Below are 21,736 nucleotides of genomic sequence, written 5' to 3' on the forward strand. Positions count from 1 at the left end.
TGGATAAATTCCTGGACACATACAATCTTCCAAGAATGGACCAGTAAAAAATTGAATCCCTGAACAGATCAATAAGTTCCAAAATTGAATCAGTAATAAAAAGCCTATCAACAATAACAAAAAAGCCCAAGATCAGAAGGATTCACAGCCAAATTCTACCTAATGTATAATGAAGAGCTGGTGCCTTTACTACTGAAACTATTCCAAAAAATTGAGGAGGAAGGACTCCTCCCCAACTCACCGTATGAAGCCAGCATTATCCTGAATACTAAAACCTGGCAGAGACATGACAAAACAAAACAAAACAAACTTCAGGCCAATATCCTTGATGAAAATTCATGCAAATATCCTTAACAGAATACTAGCAAACCAAATCCAACAACACATCAAAAAGCTAATCCACCACAATGAATTAGGGTTAATCCCTGGGATACAAGGTTGGTTCAACATATGCAAATTGATAAATTTGATGAACCACAGAAAAAGAATTAAAAACAGTCCAGGCATGGTGGCTCATGCCTGTAATCCCAGCACTTTGGGAGGCTGAGGCAGATGGATTACCTAAGGTCAGGAATTCGAGACCAGCCTGGCCAACATGGTGAAATCCCGTCTCTTCTAAAAATACAAAAAATTAGCTGGGTATGGTGGCAGACACCTGTAATCCCAGCTCTCAGGAGGCTGAGGCAGGAGAATTGCTTGAACCTGGGAGGTAGAGTTTGCAGTGAGCTGAGATTGTGCCATTGCACTCCAGCCTGGGCAACAAGAGTGAAACTCCGTCTCAAAAAATAAAATAAAAATAAAAAAGAATTAAAAACAAATCATGATTAATCGATGCAGAAGAGGCTTTCTATAAAATTCATTATTCCTTTATGTCAAAAATCCTCAATAAGGTAGGTAGTAAAGGAACATACTTAAAACCAATAGCCATCTTGAGAAACCCACAGTGAACTGAATGGGCAAAAGCTGGAAATATTTCCCCCTGAAAACCAGCAAAAGACAAGGATGCCCTCTTTTACGACTCCTGTTCAACATAGTATTGGAAGTCCTGGCCAGTGCAATCAGATAAGAGAAAGAAATAGTAGGCATCCAAATAGGAAGAGAGGAAGTCAGAATACTCTTGTTTGTAGATGACATGATTTTTTTTTCTTTTTGTGATGGAGTCTCACTCTGTTGCCCAGGGTGGAATGCAGTGGCGTGATCTCGGCTCACTGCAACCTCTGCCTCCTGGTTTCAAGCGATTCTCCTGCCTCAGCTTCCTGAGTAGCTGGGACTACAGGTGTACACCACCATGCCCAGCTAATTTTTCTGTTTTTAGTAGATTTGGGGTTTCACTTTGTTGGCCAGACTGGTCCTGAACTCCTGACCTCGTGATCCACCCACCTCAGCCTCCCTAAGTGCTGGGATTACAGGCGTGAGCCACCACACCTAGCCACATGATTCTATATCTAGAAAACCCTATAGTCTCTGCCCAAAAGCTATTTGATCTGATAAACAACTTCAGCAAAGTTTCAGGACACAAAATCAACATAGAAAAATCAGTAGCAGTTCCTCCCAACAACATGCCAGCTGACAACCAGATCAGAAATGTAATCCCAGTTACAATTGCCACAAACAGAATAAAATACCTAGGAATACAGCTAATCAGCAAGGTAAAAGATCTCTACAATGAGAATTAAAAAACACTACTGAAATCAGAAATGACACAAAAAAATGGAAAAATATTTTGTGCTTATGGATTAGAAGAATCAATATTGTGAAAACGGCCATATTGCCAAAGCAATTTAGAGGATTCAGTGCTATTTCTTTCAAACTACCAGTGACATTCTTCACAGAATTAGAAAACAGATGGTGGCTCACACCTGTAATTCCAACACTTTGGGAGGCCAAGGCCAGTGGGTTACTTGAGCTCAGGAGTTTGAGAGCCTACCTGGGCAACATGGTGAAACTCTGTTTCTAAAAAAAAAAAAAAAAAAAGCCCACCATTTAAAAATTCAGATGGAACCAAAAAAGAACAATAGCTAAGCCAATTGTAAGCAACAAGAGCAAAGCTAGAGTTATCACATTATCCAACTTCAAACTCTACTAAAGGGCCACGGTAACCAAAACAGCATGGTAGTGGTACAAAAACAGACACATAAACCAATGGAATAGAATAGAGAGCTCAGAAATAATGCCACACACATACAACCATTTGATCTTTGACAAAGCTGACAAAAACAAACAATGGGGAAAAAAGAGTCCCTAGTCAATAAATGTTGCTGGGATAACTGGCTAGCCATATGGAGAAAATTGAAACTGGCCCTCTATCTTACACCACATACAAAAATCAACTCAAAATGGATTAAAGACTTAAATGTAAAACCTAAAACTTTAAAAATTCTGGCAGATAACCTAGAAAATACCATTCTGGACATAGGAATGGGGCAAAGATTTCATGATGAAGATGCCAAAAGCAATTGCAACAAAAACAAAGATTGACAATTAGGATGTAGTTAAACTAAAGAGCTTCTTCACATCGAAAGAAACTATCAACAGTGTAAACAAACAACCTACAGAATGGGAGAAAATGTTTGCAAACTATGCATCCAATGAAGGACTAAGATCCAACATCTGTAAGGAACTTAAACAAATTTACAAGAAAACAACAAACAACCCAATTAACAAGTAGGCAAAGGACATGAACAGACACTTCAAAGGAAGAGATACATGTGGCCAACAAGCATATGAAAAATGCCCAAAATCACTAATCATTAGATAAATGCAAATCAAAACCACAATGAGATACTATCTCACAACAACTAGAATGGCTGTTGTGAAAAAGTAAAAAATAAGAGGTACTGGCAAGTTGGTGGAGAAAAGGGAATGCTTATACACTGTTGTGGGAGTGTAAATTGGTTCAGCCATTATGGAAAGCAGTATGGTGATTCCTCAAAGAACTTCAAACAGAACTATCATTCAACCCAGCAATCCCATTATTGATTGTATACTCAATGGAATCTAAATTATTCTATCAGAAGGACCATGCAGATGTATATTCACTGTAGCACACCTTTTACAATAGCAAAGACATGGAAATGCTCATTAATGATAAATGCTCATTAGTGATAGACTGGATAAAGAAAATGTGGTACATGTAGACCATGGAATACTATGTAGCCATAAAAAAGAATGAGATTATGTCCTTTGCAGTAATGTGGATGGAGCTGGTGGCCATTATCCTGAGCAACGTAACACAGGAACAGAAAACCAAATGCCACATGTTCTCACTTATTAGTAGGAGCTATACAATGAGAACACATGGATACTAGGATGGGAACAACAGACACTGGGGCCTACCAGAGTATGAAAGGTGGGAGGAGGGAGATGGAATAGAAAGAAAAAATACCTATTGGGTACTATGTTTATTACCCAGGTGATGAAATTATTTGCACACCAAACCACCATGATACACAGTTTACCTACATATCAAACCTGTACATGTACCTAAACAGAAGTTAAAAAAAAAAAGGAAGATACATTTGAAAGGACAAAAAACAAAAACAAAAACCTCCACAAACCCAGGATATTAAACCCAAGAAAAGTTGAAGAAATGAAATAATAAACATAAGGATCGGCTGGGCATGGTGGCTTATGCCTGTAATCCCAGCACTTTGGGAGGCTGAGGCGGGTGAATCACCTGAGGTCAGGAGTTCAAGACCACCCTGGCCAGCATTGTGAAATTCTGTCTCTACTAAAAATACAAAAATTGGCTGAGTGTGGGTGTGGCTGCACGTGTAATCCCAGCTACTCGGGAGGATGAGGCAGGAGAATCGCTTGAACCTGGGAGGCGGATGTTGCAGTGAGCCAAGATCACGCCGTTGCACTCCAGCCTGAGTGACAATTTTATGGCTGACTATTAACTTGATTATACACACCACACATTTTTTGAGACTCTGTCTCAAAAAAACAAACAAATAAAGATAAGGGTAGATAAAATGAAATAAAAAGTATGCAATAGAGAATGATAAGAAAGCTGAAGTTTGGATTGTTGAAGTCTGGTCTTGAATTCCTGGGCTCAAGCCATCTGCCTGCATTGGCCTCCCAAATGCTAGAATTACAGGCATGAGCCACCATACCTGGCCAATTTTAGCTCTTAAATATAGGTCTTTGTTTATGTTTACATATGGTATGAGGTAAAAGTCACCTTTGTTCTTGTGTACATGGGTATTCAGTTGCCCAGGACCATTTCTTGACAAGACTGTTCTTTCTCAGTGGAATTATGTACAAGTGGTAGCTTTTTAAAAGGTGTATTCTGGTATGTAATCTGAAACCTTATCAGTGATTTTTTTGTGTGTGTATTCTGTTACATTAAAGTTCATTGGTCTGTTTTGTATTTGAAATAGAGTTGTATTCGTCTTTGTTTTTATTTTCTGAAGTTGTTCAGGTGATTTTAGGTCCCTTAACAGCTGCCAAATAACTCATAATAACTTTGTTAATTTCTACAAAATAAAGCTTGCACTTTATCTCTACTATCTGACATGTGAGAACGCAGCAAAAAGATGGCCATCTGTGAACCAGGAAGAGGGCTCTCTCCAGAATTCCATCATGCTGAATCTCAAACCTTCCAGCCTTCAGATTGTGAGAAATAAATTTCTAGTGTTTAAACTATATAGTCTATGGTAGTCTGTTATAGTAACCTGAACTGAGAGAGAAATTTTCTACTGTGCCATTTAACCCTCTGTTGTTTCTTTAATATATTTTAAAAAGTCATTTTATTTATGGTTTCCTTGGGAATAACAAATAACCTCTTAATTTACAAGAATCTAGTTTGGCTTACTACCAACTAAGTTTCAAAGCACACCTATGTGTGCTCCAGTTAGCTTGTCTTTCTCCACTTCTTTGTACTCTTTTTGTCATACACATTACATCATTATATTTTATCAGCCCATCAGCATAGCTTTATAATTATTGCTTCATGTAGTTGTCTTTTAATATGAGAAAAGGAGAGAGTTACAAACAAAAATATATTTATACTGCCTCTTATATTTATCTATGTAGTTATCTTTGCCAGTACTCTTTATTTCTTTGTATAGATTCAAGTTACTTTCTAGTATCATTTTAGTTTAGCATGAAGGATTCCCTTTACTATTTCTTGCATGACAAGTCTGCTAGTGATAAATCCTAACAGTTTTTGTTTATATGGAAATATCTTAATTTCTCCCTTTTTTTGAAGGACAGTTTTGCTGGGTATGAAATTCTTTGTTAACATTTTTTCTTTTTTTGAGAAATATTGATTTTGATTAAACATAATTTAAACTCTAGTCATCCACCATCTTTCAGCCTAACATTAGCAAAATTGTTGATATAAGGCACAGTTTTTTCCCCATACTTGTTACCTGCCTCTAGCTTTTTAAAAAAAAAAAAAAGGTTTATGGAAATCTTAAAGATAAAAAGAGAAGTCTGAGGCTGGGTGCAGTGGCTCATACCTGTAATTCCAGCACTTTGCAAGTCTGAGGTGGTAGAATCACTTGAGGCCAGGAGTTCAAGAGCAGTTTGGACAACATAGCGAGGCCTCATCTCTATTTTCTTAAAAAAAAAAAAAAAAAGAAGTTCAAGATTTTAAAATGTGTTTTAAAACTCCTAAAAAACTCATCAAAGTTGTTCCTTATTCTACAAAATGGCAACCAGTAAGGACAATAAAAGATATTAAAAACCATTACAACAGCATTTAAAACGTGCAGTTGGTTTGATGTTCTCTTTACCTTAAAAACGTAAGTTGTTTTAAATAAAAAAGGAATTTAAAAACTCTAGACAGAGGCTTCATATTTTATGGCAGTTTTTCTTCTGCCATCTTTTAGTTGATGGCAAAGAATGAGGAATTTGCTTCTGCTCCTACTGTCACCGTTTCTCAGTTTATAAAAAGGGATTTTTTTACTTCTAATCTGTCTGGGGACATCTGGCTGGGTAGGGAGTCATAGGGGGTGGGTTGTATCATTTGGAGGAGGGGCCTTGCTTAAATTTTCTTTACTCCCTTCACATGGGGAGATGGGGGAAGATATTGAGAACCTGTACTTGTCTATATAATGTATGAGAGTTTATAACATCATTTCCTGATTTCCCCTGAGTATTCTACTGCAATCACTGGGAGCGATTTAGTTAAGTGTGGTCCTGTCCTTAAGTGTTAGTAGTATTAGCCCTGACTATAATGATGACATCATCCCTACTAATATCATCATCATTGTGGAAAATACTCTAAAGGGACCCTGGCAGCAGACTCTAGCCCTTAATTGAGGCAAGAGAAATGTGTTTAGTAAATGTAAGTGTTACCAGTGAAGGGTCTTGACTATGAGTCATCCAGGTTCTTGGTGTGTTGGACAAAGAATTGGACAAAATACCAAACAGAGCAGTGGGAGACGAAAGCATAGATTCATTGAAGTGAAAGTACACTCCATAGGGTGGGAGCAGGCTTGAACAAGCCAAGAGCCCCAGTTGCAAATCTTCTGGGGTTTAAGTACCTGTTAGAGATTTGCTATTTTTTACTAAGTAATGAAGACTTGGCCCATGACCAGTTGGACTCTGAAGTGAAGTTATACCTTACGCAAATGAAAACTTGGCCCTCAACCAATCTGAGGCTGATGTGAAGGCTTGGCCCCTGACCAGTCAGAGACTGAAGTGCAGTTACGCCCTCTGCAGATGAAGACTTGGCCTGCGACCAATTAGAGGCTGAAGTAAAGGCTTCCTGTCTCTAGACCCTATTCTCCTGCCTCACAAGAACATTTTGTGTGTGTGTGTGGCACACACACATACATAATGTCATGTAGATACATAATATATATACATTTTATATGTGTATATATATATATATATGATTTCCTCTTATGCTAGTGCTAGAAGCATCCTAGGTCCTTAAAATGTCCCTTAGCTACATGTCTGCCTACAACTCTATGCTCCTATAAACATGGAATAGCAGACATTTTGAAAGCTAAAGTTTTGGAATAACTGTCCTGGGTGATCTTTCAGCATTAACCCAAATATTGAGAGCTGTTGGCAGTTTTCTTCTGTCCTCTGAGATTTCTGATGAGAAGTCAGGTGTTAATCTTATTAAGAATCCTGGCCGGGCATGGTGGCTCACGCCTGTAATTCCAGCACTTTGGGAGGCCCAGGTGGGTGGATCACGAGGTCAGGAGATCAAGACCATCCTGGCTAACACGGTGAAACCCCGTCTTTACTAAAAATACAAAAGAAAATTAGCCGAGCATGCTGGCAGGTGCCTGTAGTCCCAGCTACTCGGGAGACTGAGGCAGGAGAATGGCATGAACCCAGGAGGCAGAGCTTGCAGTGAGCCAAGATCACACCACTGCACTCCAGCCTGGATGACAGAGCGAGACTCCGTCTCAAAAAAATATATATATATATTTTGTATGTAATGAGCTCTTTTCTTGCTTTCAAGGCTATTTCTTTGTCTTTCAACAGTTTGACCATGATATGTTTAGGCATGGATCTCTTCTGGGTTTATTTTACCTGGAATTTGTTGCACTTCTTGAATGCACAGTTTAATTTTTAAAAATCAAATTCAGAAATTATGGGAATTATTTGTTCAAATAATCTTTCTTTTTCTCTTCTTTTTTCTTCTGGAACTCCCATAATGTGTATGCTGGTGGGCTTGATGGTGTCCTGCAGGTCTCTAAGGTTCTAAATACGGTTAATTTTTAAAAATTGATACATAATGATTGCCCATATTTCTGGTTTACATATGGCATTTTGACACATGCATACAATGTATAATGATCAAATCTGGGTAAGTGGGATATCTGTCACCTCAATCATTTATCATTTCTTGTGTTGGGAACATTCCAAATCTCTTCTAGCTACTTTGAAATGTACAATAAACTATTGTTAAATGTATTTACCCTACTGTGTTATAGAACACTAGAACGTATTCCTTCTCACTGTAATTTAGTACTCATTAGCTAACTTCTCTTCATTTTCCTCTATTTTCTTTTTTTAATTTTTTTTTTGAGATGGAGTCTCGCTCTCTCCCCCCAGACTGGAGTGCAGTGGCGCGATCTCGGCTCACTGCAAGCTCTGCCTCCCGGGTTCACGCCATTCTCATGCCTCAGCCTCTTGCGTAGCTGGGACTGCAGGTGCCCGCCACCATGCCCTGCTAATTTTTTGTATTTTTAGTAGAGACGGGGTTTCATCGTGTTAGCCAGGATGGTCTTCATCTCCTGACCTCGTGATCTGCCTGCCTGGGCCTCCCAAAGTGCTGGGATTACAGGCGTGAGCCCCCGCGACCGGCCATTTTCCTCTCTTTTCTATGCTTCCCGGACCCTTGTAACTGGCATTCTACTCTCTACCTCTATGAGATTAATTTTTGTTTGTTTGTTTAGCTCTTACATGTGAGTGAGAACAAGTGATACTTGTCTTTCTGTGCCTGGCTTATTTTATTTATTATAATGTCCTCCAATTCTATTCATGTTATGTCAAAGGGTAGGATTTCATTTTTTTATGGCTGAATACTACTTGATTGTTTATACAAACAATTTGTCTATTTTTGCTTTTGTTGCCTGTGTTTCAGGGGTCTTATCCAAAAAATCTTGGCCTGGCTGGGCGTGGTGGCTCATGCCTGTAATCCCAGCACTTTGGAAGGCTGAGGTGGGCGGATCACGAGGTCAGGAGTTTGAGACCAGCCCGGCCAACATGGTGAAACCCTGTCTCTACAAAAATTAGCTGGGCGTGGTGGTGCACATAGCAGTAATCCCAGGTACTTGGGAGGCTGAGGCAGGAGAATTGCTTGAACCTGGGAGGCGGAGGTTGCAGTGAGCCGAGATCATGCCACTGCAATGCAGCCTGGGCAACAGAGCAAGACTCTGTCTAAAAAAAAAAAAAATTAAAAAAAAATCTTGCTCAGATCAGTGTTCTGAAGTGTTCCCCAACGTTTTCTTCTAGTAGTTTCATGTCTTACATTTAACTCTTTAATCCATTTTGATTTGACTTTGTATATGGTGAGAGATTGGGGTCTAGTTTCATTTTGCATGTGGTTATCCCGTTTTCCTAGCACCTTTTATTGAAGATAATGTCCTTTTCCCAATGTATGTTTTTGGCACCTTTGTTGAAAATGAGTTCACTGTAGATATGTGGATTTATTTCTGGCTTCTCTATTCTGTTCCATTGGTCTATGCATCTGTTTTTATGTTAGTACCATGTCTCTTTTTATGTGAGTACCATGCTGTTTTGGCTACTATAGCTTTGTATTAATAGTATTAATGATATATTTTGTATTAATAGTATATTTTGAAGTCAGATAGTGGGATGCTTCCAGCTTTGGTTTTCTTTCTTTGGTTTCTTTCTTTTGGTTTCTTTCTTTGGTTTTCTCCCGTTCCTTAGGTTGACTCTTCACTCTTGATTGTTTTCTTTGCTGTGCAGAAGTTTTTAGCTTTCAATTTTTCCCTGTTTAGTATGATGTTAGCTGCAGGTTGGTCATATATGGCCTTTATTGTTTTGAGGTATGTTTCTTCTATACAGTTTGTTGGGTTTTTTTTTTTTCATGAAGGAAGGGATGTTGAATTTTATCACATGCTTTTTTAGTATCTATTGAAATGATAATATGGTTTTTGTCTTTGTTCTGTTAATGTGATATATCACATTTATTGACTCATGTATGTTGAACCATACTTGCATACCTGGCTAAATGAAGTTAACTTTTTCCTAATTATTTTTTCTGTTTCTCACACTATACAATCTCATTTGACGTATCTGCAGTTTACTGATTTTTTGTCTTCTAGTTCTAATCTGCTTTTGAGCCTTTCTCATGAGTTTTTTATTTCAGATTTTGTGCATTTCAATAATTTTTTTGTTTTTTGTGGTTTTTAATAATATTTATCTTAACATTTTTGGGGGTGAGAAACATTGTTTTCAAATTTTTCTTTAATTCTTAAGTTTTTTTCAGTTTATTAATCCTTTTGTGAAAAATCTATGCAGTCAGCACAAAGTCATTAGTCATTGCAGAATCCATACTCCTACTGTTACGCAATCTCTAGCTCACTTTTTGCTGGCACCATTGGCCTTTGCAGTCCACCTGACTTTCTTCATTCTGTTCTTGCATTTCTTTTGCTGTTTTCTTAAGGTCTTTTTCTTCTCATACAGGCCATGTCTTGTAAGTCTATATTTGAGTTCATTTTTCTTTGCATAATCCAAGGAATTATAAATCATGCCAAAGCCAGTTGTCTTGCCACCACTAAAACAGGTTCTGAAACCAAATTCAAAGATGACATCCAGTGTGGTATTGTACATTTTGGCTAGTTTCCCCCAAATTTCTGTCCTAGGTACTGTTGCCTTCCCAGTTGTTTCCTCTAAAGTAGTTGGTAGGTCATGAACTTCCTCGCTGAAATAGTTACTGTTTTGTTTGTGATGGCAGTCGATCCTTAGGCAGCCAGGAAGTGGGGGAAAAGTTTCTTTAATTCTTGAAACATCATTTCTTTTAGTTCTTTGAATATATTTGCAATGGGTGATTTAAAGCCTTTGTATAGCAAGTCTAATATCTGGGCTTCCTCAGGGGCAGTTTCTATTGATTACTTTTTCCTCTTGTTTACAAGCCACATTTTCCTGGTGTTTTTGCCTGACAATTTTTTTGTTGACGTGTACATTTTCATGGTACCGTTAATATGGCAACTCATAGTCTTCCCTTTGCATCATTTGTTGTTGCTCTTTGATTAGGACTTTGCTGTGATAATTATCTAAAGTCTATATGAAATTTCTACTTCATTAGCTAGTTATCAGGTGATGTGTGGGTCAAGACTTCTTTTTAAATGCCTTGAACCAATATATCTCTCTCCCTTTGCCAGGGCTTTATGTATATGTTGGGGCATAATTTCAATTCTCCATCAGTTAAAAACTCTGCTTTCATTTTAACTTCCTGCTTTCTCAGATCCTCAGAGTCAAACAAAAATGAGAGATTAGGGCCTTTGCAGGTTGTACCTGGGCATGTGCACAATTGTGCATATGCATGTGGCCTTTTAGAGCTCCAAGAATATGACAGAGCTTTTCAAAGCAAGTCTCCTGTGTACATCTCATTTCCCTAATTTTCCTTTTTAGTTTTTTTTTTTAACTTATTGTTATTTTTTTGAGACAGGGTCTTGCTCTGTTGCTCAGGCTGGAGTGCAGTGGTGCAATCCTAGCTCACTGCAGCTTTGATCACCTGGGCTCAAGAAGCCTTAGGCTCCTGAGTAGCTGGGACTACAGGCACATGCCCCCATGCCCAGCTAATTTTATTTTTTATTTTTAGTAGAGATAAGGTCTCACTCTGTTGCCCAGGCTGGTCTTGAACTCCCGCGCTCAAGCAGTCATCCCACCTTGTCCTCCCAAAGTGCTGGGATTATAGGCGTGAGTCACTGCACCTGGCCTCTTTTTCAGTTTTTGGACCAGTCTCTTGTTTACTCCAAATGGGATCTCTGTCTCAGGCAGCTGCAATGTTAAGCAATTGCCACTGTATATTCTTAGGTCAAGTAAAGACATGTCCTATGAATCTAGTTTTCTCAGAGACCAGCCTGACAGGTCAACTAGTGACAGATCTCTGGGGATGCAGCTTTGTTGTTGTTAATTCCAAAACTGTTCTGTCCCCTCTAGTGACTGGTATACCGCTGATTTTTACAAGTACCATGGTTGTGAGTCTGCTGGTTTTCAAGTATGCCGTGGAGCTTGGGAGAGATGAATGAGTATAGGGCAAGTTAAAAAGTTACAAAGCTCACTATTCTTACTGAGATTCAGCCATTTTCTTAAATATACACAAGACTTTGGTTAATTTAGGATTTCTGCAAAAGTTTATAAAGACCTTTTTTTCCCGTTTTCCTGTTGTTTTATGGAGGATTGGATTTACTGAGGCAAAGTTCTAACTTCACCATTTAAGAAGTGAGGCAGGAGAATAGGGTTTGGAAACAGGGAGTCTTCAGCCTCTGATTGGTCACAGGCCAAGTCTTCATTTGCAATAGGGTGTAACTTCACTTCAGCCTCTGATTGGTCAGAAGCTGAACCTTCACTTCAGCCTCTGATTGATCATGAGCCAAGTCTTCATTTACATAGGGTGTAACCTATAGGAAACCTCTAAAGGGTATTTAAACCCCAGAAGATTTGCAACCAGGGCTCTTAAGCTGCTTGCTCAAACCTGCTCCCACTCTGTAGAGTATACTTTCACTTCAATAAATCTGTGCTTTTGTTGTTTCATTCTTTCATTGCTTTGTGCGTTTTGTTCAATTCTTTGTTCAACATGACAAGAACCTGGACAACTCCTAGTCAAGACCCCCCACCAGTATCAGAAGTGCTTCTCCCAATGTCTGCCTTTTTTTTTTTTGAGACGGAGCCTTGCTCTGTCACCCAGGTTGGACTGCAGTGGTGTGATCTCTGCTCACTGCAACCTCTGCCTCCCAGGTTCAAGCGATTCTCCTGCCTCAGCCTCCAGAGTAGCTGGGACTATAGGCGCATGCCACCACACGTGGCTAATTTTTTGTATTTTTAGTAGAGATGGAGTTTCACCGTGTTGGCCAGGATGGTCTCATCCCTGGACTTCGTGATCCACCCACCTCAGCCTCCCAAAGTGCTGGGATTACAGGCACGCGCCACTGTGCCCAGCCATGTCTGCCTTTTAACTGGAGTCTTTTGACTATTTATTTTTAGTATATCAATAGCTTGGCTTGAAATCTATTATCTTACTTTTTTTGTATTTGTTTCATAAAAGTTTTTTTCCTACCCTTTCTTGAGTTATTTGAATACTTCTTAGTACTCTGTTTTATCTTCCTTATTGACTTAATAGTTATACCAGTTTTGTTTGTAAATATGATTATTTTAAAGTTTATTGCTGCTAGGAAGTATCATGTTGGGGTCCTGGAGGTTGTTTATATCCTTTTAGAGGTCCAAGGGGTTAAAAATATTTTTGTAATGACAATAGAGGTTTTTTGTCTTTTAAAATTCATTTTCTCTTATGAGTGTACAATAGTTTTTCCAGAGTCTACATGATGTGTGATGATCTCATTGCCCTGACAGCTAATGGAGTCTCTGCTTATGTTTAAAAGTTTCCAAGTTTTAATTTTTAATTAGGTAAATATTAAGAGATATTACCCAGCTAAACAAAAGGGCTTTGAGGCACTTGATAATTTTTAAGGATGCAAAGTATTTCTGAGACCATAGAGTTTGAGAACCACTGTTCCTGGGTTTGCAATGTGCATATTGAACTTATTATAGTGTACTTATAAATAAAATTGTACCCAACAGTGCAATTTTATTTTCCTCTATGTTTTGTACTGGCTTTAGCATGAGTTTTATCTCTATAGGGTATAATCTCCACAATATTATATTATTTTTCTTTTAAGGAAAACATATAATAAGTATAATTGTTAGGTTAGTTTAAGACACCATATTTTGTAATATATTTAATAATTTATCAATTTTTACTGCATAATGTCTAATTCAAACATAAATGTTATATTGGAAAACAACATTGTATTGGCTTCCTATTGCTCATCTAACAAATTATGACAAATTTAGTGGTTTAAAACAACACATATTTATTAATCTCATAGTTTTGGAGGTCACATGTCTGAAATAGGCCTCACTGGGCTAAAGTCACTGTGTCAGCAAAGCCAAGAATGGCCGATTTAATCTTTCTCTCAAGATGCCCTCTCTCTAATTCTGACTCTTCAGCCTCACAGATTCCCATTTAAGGACACTTATGATTTCACTGGGCTCACCTAGATAATCCACATTAATTGCAGTATCTCAAAGTCGTTGATTAACCATCTTAATTCCATCTAAAACCTTAATTCCACTTTGCCATGGAACCTAACATAATCACAGGTTCTGGATTAGGAGGTCGTCATTTTTAAGGGGATGAAATTATTCTGCCTACTACACGCATTCGTAGCAAAATTAGTTAACAGATAGTATATTATAATCCTCTCTATAAATTGTGAAATAGTTCAAGAACAGTAATATTCTTTTACTAAGTGCAGAATAACCGCATATCACGCCCAAGGGCACAGAACATGCTAAATGTGAAAAAAGAACATTTGATATTTGATTTGATATTTAAGGTCAGCAAATTTCCCAAGCGTAGACTGCCCTATCAAGTACTTTGGATTATGGTCCTAAAATGTCCATTTTTCCTTATTATATTATTACATTGCAAATCTTGTCCTTGTTTAGTAATTTACAATATCCCGTTTATTTTTACACGTTTTATATGTTAAAATTGAGACAGACTTAAAGGATCTAATGGAAGGTAATTGTTTAATTAAAGGATCTAATGTAAGGCACAGAGGCTAGTGCGTAATAAATGCTAAATAAAAAAACATTATTTGTAATAGCTTTTTAGATATGGCAGCTGTTTTTCAGGAAGTCCAGTGAGATACAGAAATGACCTGTCCAGTATTATGCCATGGGTAGAAGAATTGGGAAGTCCAAACCTATGCATCTTTCACAAAGAGTGAAAGCTTTCCATAGGAACTAATTTTTTTTTAAAAGCAATACTTTTCTATATCATTAAACCCCAAAATATAATTGATTCAGCTCATAATTAATTCTATATTTGATATTATAAGAAGAGATGAAAATGCCTCCGATAGGCTTTGTTATAGTCTGCTTTGAATGAAATCTTCTGTAGTGTCAAAAATAAAAGTCCTTTATGGAGAACTGGGAAAGGTGATTTGTTCGTGCCTGAATAATGATTATATAAATATACAGATGTGTGCTTCTTTCTTTACAGTCTTGAAATCTGTGGGAGCCACAACTCAAATTGACTCATCAAATGCCACAGGGACTGTGAACAGAAATATTTTGAAAGATATTACCTGAGGGGTTTTGCTCTGAGCCCAATTATGAGCAGACAGGCTTGGTCTATGCCTTCTCAATGTATTCTAAGAATTTATGACAGCTCAGGGGCTTAAAATATCAGCACATTTGGTAGTGCAGATACTCTATTAATTCTAAAACAATACATATTAAAGAAATGCTTGTATGAAAGCAAAATTATTTTAGTTACCTATTCATACATATTTTTTGTGGATTAAGATAATTTTTAATGCCATGATTATATAGTTTCACTAAATATTGAACATATTACAGGAGCACTTCACTTTGTCAATTCATAAAAGTATATTTAAGGAATACACAGTCAGGTGTGGTAGCTCATGTCTGTTCTCCTAGCACTTTGGGAGGCCAAGGTGGGTGGATCGAGACTAGGAGTAAAGGAGTTCGAGAACAACCAGAAAAAAATGGTGAAACCCTGTCTCTATCAAAAAATACAAAAATTACCCAGGCATGGTGGTGCACGCTTGTAGTCCCAGCTACTTGGGAGGCTGAGGTGAGAGGATCATTTCAGCCTGGGAAGTCGAGGCTGCAATGAGCTGAAATTGTGCTACACTCCAGCCTAGGTGACAGAGTGAGACCCTGCTTCAAATATATATGTGTGCGTGTGTATGGGGGGGTGTATTTTAAGGAGTACAAATTTATATAAAACAGTTTAAAAATTGAAACATAAAAAATCAAACATGAACAATTTTATTTTTTTAATCTTTTTTTGTTAAATCTGCCTACTTCATATTCGTCAGTGTGAGTAATCAAGAATTAACTGTTCATACAGATTATTTTTCTTATTCTGACCCACTGTATATGTTCTTCAATTTAGGATTATTTCAAACTCCTTCTACCTCTTGGTTATGTGACTTGGATTCCTTCTTTAGATGTCTCTCATTCAAGAGCAGTTTAAATAGTGGGACTGATTTTTTTGGCTGGGGAGATGGTTGCTTGAGTAGCTTACCTTTAAGTCCTTAGAGTCCTTTCCCAGTCTTGGGCCAACTTCCCATATTTATTCTCCTTTTCTTCCTTAACTAAATGCTAGGGACTATTTATTCTCCTCCTTCTACCAACTCTGCTGCCACTCAGTCTACCTTGGGATTCCTCTTAAAACTAGTGGTCAGGTGAGATGGGACTTATTATGTTCCCCTAAGTATTCGCTAGCTCAGGACTCTTAAATTACAAAGGCCCCAAAATTTTAAGAAAGATCTTCAGGCTTCAGTCTCAATCTTTCCTCTTTCCAAATTTTCTATTTTTCCAGGTCAGGCTAACTGATTGGACTGATTGGGTTTTAGCAAGGAAGCTTGAGGGTGAAGTAGTTCTTTTTAAGTATCCTCTCTCAAGGAGATCATTTGCATTTCTGGCTGGACTTATAGAACAATGCTTTTCAACTGATTTAATGTGATCGGACACAGAGAATAATGGTATCTTTATGGCATACATGGTGTCACAGAAAAGACTGTGGCTATTCATGCCTGCAGACTATGGGTGCTCTAGGCCCTACCCTACTACTCTGAAGAAATAAACACCTCAGGCCAACCTGTAACCTGTTTTCAGTGGATTTCCCTTTCTCACCTTTGGGAAGCTGTAATTTAAATAAAGAAGGTAACTATCTCCGGGTGCCTCCCTGGAATAGAAGCCCCCTTCGACTACTTATTTTTTTGCTGGGATATGGAAATTAGACAAGTGTTCCTATTGGTTCATGTTGCCCTTTGAAGTTTCAGTGCTATCTGCCAAATGCACAGAACTGGAGCAGTAGGACTATTTACGATTCATGTTTCCTATTGAAATACTGTTCTTAGCTACTATGTACTAAGGTACTTTTGTGTAAAGCATTGAGACATGACTCTGCATGCTAGGTGTTGAGTGCACAGTGATAGTGGTAGACAAGTATTGGTTTCCAAATTTGACAGAAGTTTTCCAATTTGGTGTGATTACCTTAAGTCCAGCTATACCAGAGTGTTTTCTTCAAGGCTTAGAATAGTGAAAGACAACAATTAAATTTTTAAGAGTAATTGCTGGCAGTATGAGTATAAACTTTCTTCCCTTTATTCTTACGACAGCTTGTCTTCATCCTTTAGGTCTCAGTTTAAATATAATTGGGAAGACTTTTCACACTAACTCATGTAGGTGTCCCTGTCATTCTGTTGTTCCTCCCCTTTTTTTTGGCTAGTTTTTCTTGGGACTTTGCATATATACATATTTGTTTTTGGTCTGTTAGTCCCATTAGTGTATAAGCTCCTTGAGAGGAGGTTCCATGTCCAGGTTATTCACAATTGTACCCTAGGTTTCCAGTATAAAGCCTAACAAACAATGCATCCAGATTTAATCAATGAAACTCTTGACATTTTTGTGAAAGGCATTTATTTGATACATAATTTTTCGTTTTTTTTTTTTTTTTTTGAGACAGGGTCTTGCTGTGTCACCCAGGGTGGAGTATGGTGGGGCAGTCATGGCTTATTGCAGTCTCCACCCGCTGGGCTCAAGTGATTCTTCCACCTCAGCCTCCTGAGTAGCCAGAACTACAGGTGCACACCACCACACCCAGCCAATTTTTAAAATTCTTGTAGAGACAGAGGTCTCAGTTTGTTGCCCAGGCTGGTCTCAAACTCTTGGCCTCAAGTGATTAAATTTTTAAAATAATGTATTTTTTCTTTACTTTTCCGATTTATATAAAAAATGGAAATATTTTTTATTATTCATTAACGTTGGATAACACTTTATATAAACTTTCCCTTTGTGTTATACGGAAGTCCAAATTTACAGAATAAAACCCCACAGCAACACAAAACCCACATGTGTCCGTGTTCCTTCCATAATTTGAAAACTGCCTTTTTCCCTTACACTGACTTGAAGCCTGGCAGCTTGGGCCTAATTTACAAGGCACTAAGTAAGTACTCTCTTAAAAAACAGAGATTGAGGATGCCCTGTTTCACAACTTCATTCCAAAAAGCCAAGTCAGACGAAATCGACCCACTTTCCTGCTAAGGGTTTGTCCCAAGAGGTGAGCTCTTCTCTGTCCGCTCCAGCCAACCTGGCCGATTGCTCCCGAGCACTGGACACGACCTTGGTGTCCCGGTTTCGGGTCAGGGTTACTTTCCAATTGTTAGGCACGACTTTGTGCGTGCGTGCGAGATTGTGGACTCGGAGGTGCGCATTTGGGGCGTAGCCGAGCCATTTAAACCAGCGAATCCGCGTTCACCTTGTCCTTCCACCTCTGCCCTATCTCGGCAGATGCTCCACGGATTTGCATGAACTCCTGAGTCTTGACCTTCCTCCCCTCTCCGGGCTGCCTGGACAACTCGGGGCGGCCACTTCTTGCCAGGAGGCGTAAGTAAGGATGAAGTTGGAAAAACAACTAGGTCTAGGGCACGCTCTGCAACACAGTCGGGGAGACGCTTCAGAGGGCCGGAGAGGGAGGCAAGTTGCAACGGCGCGAAGGGGGCGGGTCGGCTTGGGCCGCTCGCATTTCCTGTGACAGGGGCTGCCCCAACCTCTCCCTCTCCCGCGGCGGCGGGACCATTTCCTGAATCGCTGAAGCGGAGGGAGGACTAGGGCGCGACTCTACCATTAGCGCAAAGGGCCAGGGGGTGCCCATAAGGAGAGGTCGGGGGATGAGAGGACGATCAAGAAAGTTCGGCCGGGGCTAGGGGTCCCCCAGAGTGCGCAGAAGCGAGACGTCCCTGGGCCAGAGTGCCTCCTTCAGGCCTGCCCCGCCGCCCGTCCGCTTGGCCCCGGAGCATCCCCCCTCCCCGCATTCCCGAGGTGGTTCAGCCCGAGAGGCCGGCGTCTCTCCCCCTGTTTGCCGTTCCGCCGGAGCGCTCGGGACTCGCCGATAGTGGTGACGGCGGCAACATGTCTGTGGCTTTCGCAGCCCCGAGGCAGCGAGGCAAGGGGGAGATCACTCCCGCTGCGATTCAGAAGGTGAAACCGCGCGAGGTTGGGGATGCCAGGCCCTTCCCGCCTCTGGGAGAGACAGGCGTGGGGGAAGGGCCGGGCCCGGAGTCGACCGGGCCGGGCCAGGGGCCGAGGCGGAGGCGGGCCTGCTGGGAATCAGCCGTGTGTGGGAACGCGGTCTGCTGGCTGTGCCTGAGTGGGTGGCGGAAGAGGGTGAACTGGTTTTTCTCGGAGTCTTTTGCGCATTTGCGCGCTTTTCTACAGACACAAAAGCCTAAACAGCCGCCGCCTGATTTCTCTAGGGATGGGGTGGCTTTCGGGCTGCGGGGCGCGTGCGCCCGGCGGCGGCCGCGCAGGGAAGGGCGTGTGTCGGGCCGGCGGTCCCGCGCGTTGCTCCGGAGTTACTTTGGCGTCGCCCCGCCCCGCGCGCCGCGGCTGCTTCGTGCGGACCCCACCGCGGGTCGCGGCAGGCGGAGGGGAAGTCGGAGCGCTGGTCGCCGCCCTGCAAACTCAGCCGAGTTTGGGAGCTCTCAGGACGTGGGGAACGCTGGAGGGAACCTTAGTAGAGTTGGAGGAGCGGGCAAGGAAGGTCCCCATAGACTCTGGGGTTATCCCCACAGCCTCTTCTGCCCTTCTGTATCGCCGCCTATTCATTTATTCTGCAGCAAATATTTATTGAGCGCTTATTTTAGGCCCTGAGGCTACTGTGGTGAGTCACGGTCGCTGCCTTCCTGGAGCTTACAGTCTAATGGTGGAGAGTGTCGTGACCAGTTAATATAAGTCGTGATAAATACACAGGGAGCTGCCTCCTTTTTAAAAGATAGAGCTGCTGCAGTCGCTGCTGTGTTACTGCCAGTCGGAACACAAAGGTTCTTTATTGTGCTCTACCCCTTGTTGCCTACAAGCAAGGCAGCATTCTAAATTTTACTGACCTAGACTTTCAAAAGTTGCTGATGTATTTAGCAGTTTAAATATTTTTGTTTTGTTTTATGCTGTGTAGCAAAGATCAAAATAGAAAAAAAGGTCAAGTTTTAGTACCACTCGGACCACATAGATTATGCTAATCGGTTTCTGTTTACTGTCAGGTTCTTCGTAGTGTGGCTTTTGACATTTGTCCAACTGTTGCTTTATTTTATGAACAAACGGGCTTGGCAGTGCCTGGAAATGCAGTGCTTTCGTATAGTGCTCTGAGTTAAGTCTGCAGCCTGGCAAACAGCTCCAAGTACACACACGCAAAACTGCGTTTCTGGAGGGCTCACCTTTTTTGTTTTTGTACACAGTAAAAGTCCAGAGTTTTTCTTTTTTTCTACAGTTTCTGGTACATAAGTCTGAAGATATTTATCATGGATAATGATTAATTCGGAGGATGCTGATCAATTATTTTCCATTCTCAGCTGAACAGAAAAATGGGTTTCAAATTAAGTGCCTTCCTTATTCTACAACGGGAGAGATTGATATTAGATGCGAGACAGATATTTTAATGGTGAAGTTCAATAGTTTGAGGAATATACTGGAGATAAGTTGTGAAATCATTAGGTTGAGGACTGGATTCGTGCGTTTTAAGGACTTTTTTTGGTCATCCAATGATTCTATTTAAGAAATAACTGCGTTTATTAGCAGATCATGTTAGTGGTTTTTTTTCTCCCCAGTAAGTGAAGATTATGATTCACGTGCAGAAAAAAGTGACAGTTAATGTTAAATGGATGTTCCTTTTATTTAGATCGAGTAATTATGGTATTGTGCTAATGCTTTTGAGTCCTGGTAGGGTGGGGCAGGTTCTGAAGGAGCATCTCCTGAGTCCCTTGATCTTACGGCTGAATCAGCCCCTGAAAACTTAAGTGACTTGCTCAAAATGGCAAAACTGGCACTGAAACTAACTGGCCTTTTAATTGCTACTATCAGTACTCTTTCTTCAGTTCCACTTTACTTAGATGAATTATTTAACCCTCAAAGCCAAGATTGCTTTGAATGTTAAAAGATGATAGAATGATAAATCAGTATCTTTTTCCTCTTAAACTTTTGAGACAGCATAATTATGAAGTAAACTCAGAGTCTGTAACAAATATACGTGCATAGAAATTATTATGTTTAATTATTATCTCATAATTGGGGAGTCACAAAACCATGCTGTTATAAAACTTGGAAACTAACCAGCTACCTCATCAAGACTTCTGGGCTGAAGTTTTCATGTATTTATTTCATTCTGGAGAAGGACAGAATTTTTCTTTACTGCTCCAAAGCATTAGAATGATGAAAAGCCAACTCGGACTCTTAACTTTTAGTCTTAATTGGCTAAAGCTTCTATTACAGATAGCAGAGGTAATTAAATGTTTGATATAAAAGAATTCAGATTTTCCCTTCTGGGCTTGTTTATTCAGAGGGAGAATAATTGGAATATTAAAACATTATTGATTAAACACGATATCATTCCAAAGGTGTAAGATTTTTTTGTGGTGAGCTATCATATATATTAAAAAGACCCAAGGGGATTCGATTTCTGTATAGATGAAACATTTCTAGAAATCTGAAGGGAAGAAAACTCAGTTACTGAAAAGATTGTCCATATGAACTGTGCATGGCATATTTTTACAAGAGATTTAAATAGTACGTAATGAAATTTTACGCAGGAGAGCTGCTGATACACTAATCTTGCTTTAAATTATATTTGTTATTAAAATGAATTTTAAAATACTTCGTAACAGCGGGTAGCAACATTAACAGAAAGTCATTTTAAGGAAATTTTGTTTTTTTTTGTTTCCATGTTTGCTTAATGATTTATGATAGTAATGATTGTTTGGGGGGGACAGTATTTTGTTAAGGGATACGTTTTAGAGTTCTTGTACAAGCAGTATTTACTAATGCCCTCCCTTTCTGAATTTTCTAGTTTTTTATTTTACTTGATGCACTAGTTTTATGCTAAACGTTTTCTAATTCTGTTTCAGATGTTGGATGACAATAACCATCTTATTCAGTGTATAATGGACTCTCAGAATAAAGGAAAGACCTCAGAGTGTTCTCA

The 21,736-nt window shown here is 39.6% G+C and overlaps 1 protein-coding gene and 1 pseudogene across 16 annotated transcripts in view; one reads left to right on the forward strand and one right to left on the reverse strand.

The window, feature by feature from the left end:
* Window positions 1-10,020: 10,020 nt before the first annotated feature.
* LOC129488276 (small ribosomal subunit protein eS24-like) lies at window positions 10,021-11,493 on the reverse strand (annotated as a pseudogene).
* Window positions 11,494-17,992: 6,499 nt separating this feature from the next.
* The window catches only part of SS18 (SS18 subunit of BAF chromatin remodeling complex), a 75,411-nt gene continuing 71,667 nt past the window's right edge, over window positions 17,993-21,736 (forward strand). For 3 of the 16 annotated variants that reach the window (XM_063614089.1, XM_055235684.2, XM_063613898.1), the window contains exons 1-2: window positions 18,032-18,150; window positions 21,660-21,736. In XM_063614089.1, coding sequence (XP_063470159.1) covers window positions 21,660-21,736 — 77 coding nt within the window. In that variant the 5' untranslated portion in view covers window positions 18,032-18,150. Of the gene's footprint in view, window positions 18,241-18,286; window positions 18,745-19,090; window positions 19,427-21,659 lie in introns of those variants that run through there. The other 13 variants (XR_010114844.1, XM_055235760.2, XM_055235752.2 and 10 more) reach the window with 10 other exon arrangements.

The sequence above is a fragment of the Symphalangus syndactylus genome, chromosome 1 (genome assembly GCF_028878055.3).
Source record: "Symphalangus syndactylus isolate Jambi chromosome 1, NHGRI_mSymSyn1-v2.1_pri, whole genome shotgun sequence".
Lineage (NCBI taxonomy): Eukaryota > Metazoa > Chordata > Mammalia > Primates > Hylobatidae > Symphalangus > Symphalangus syndactylus.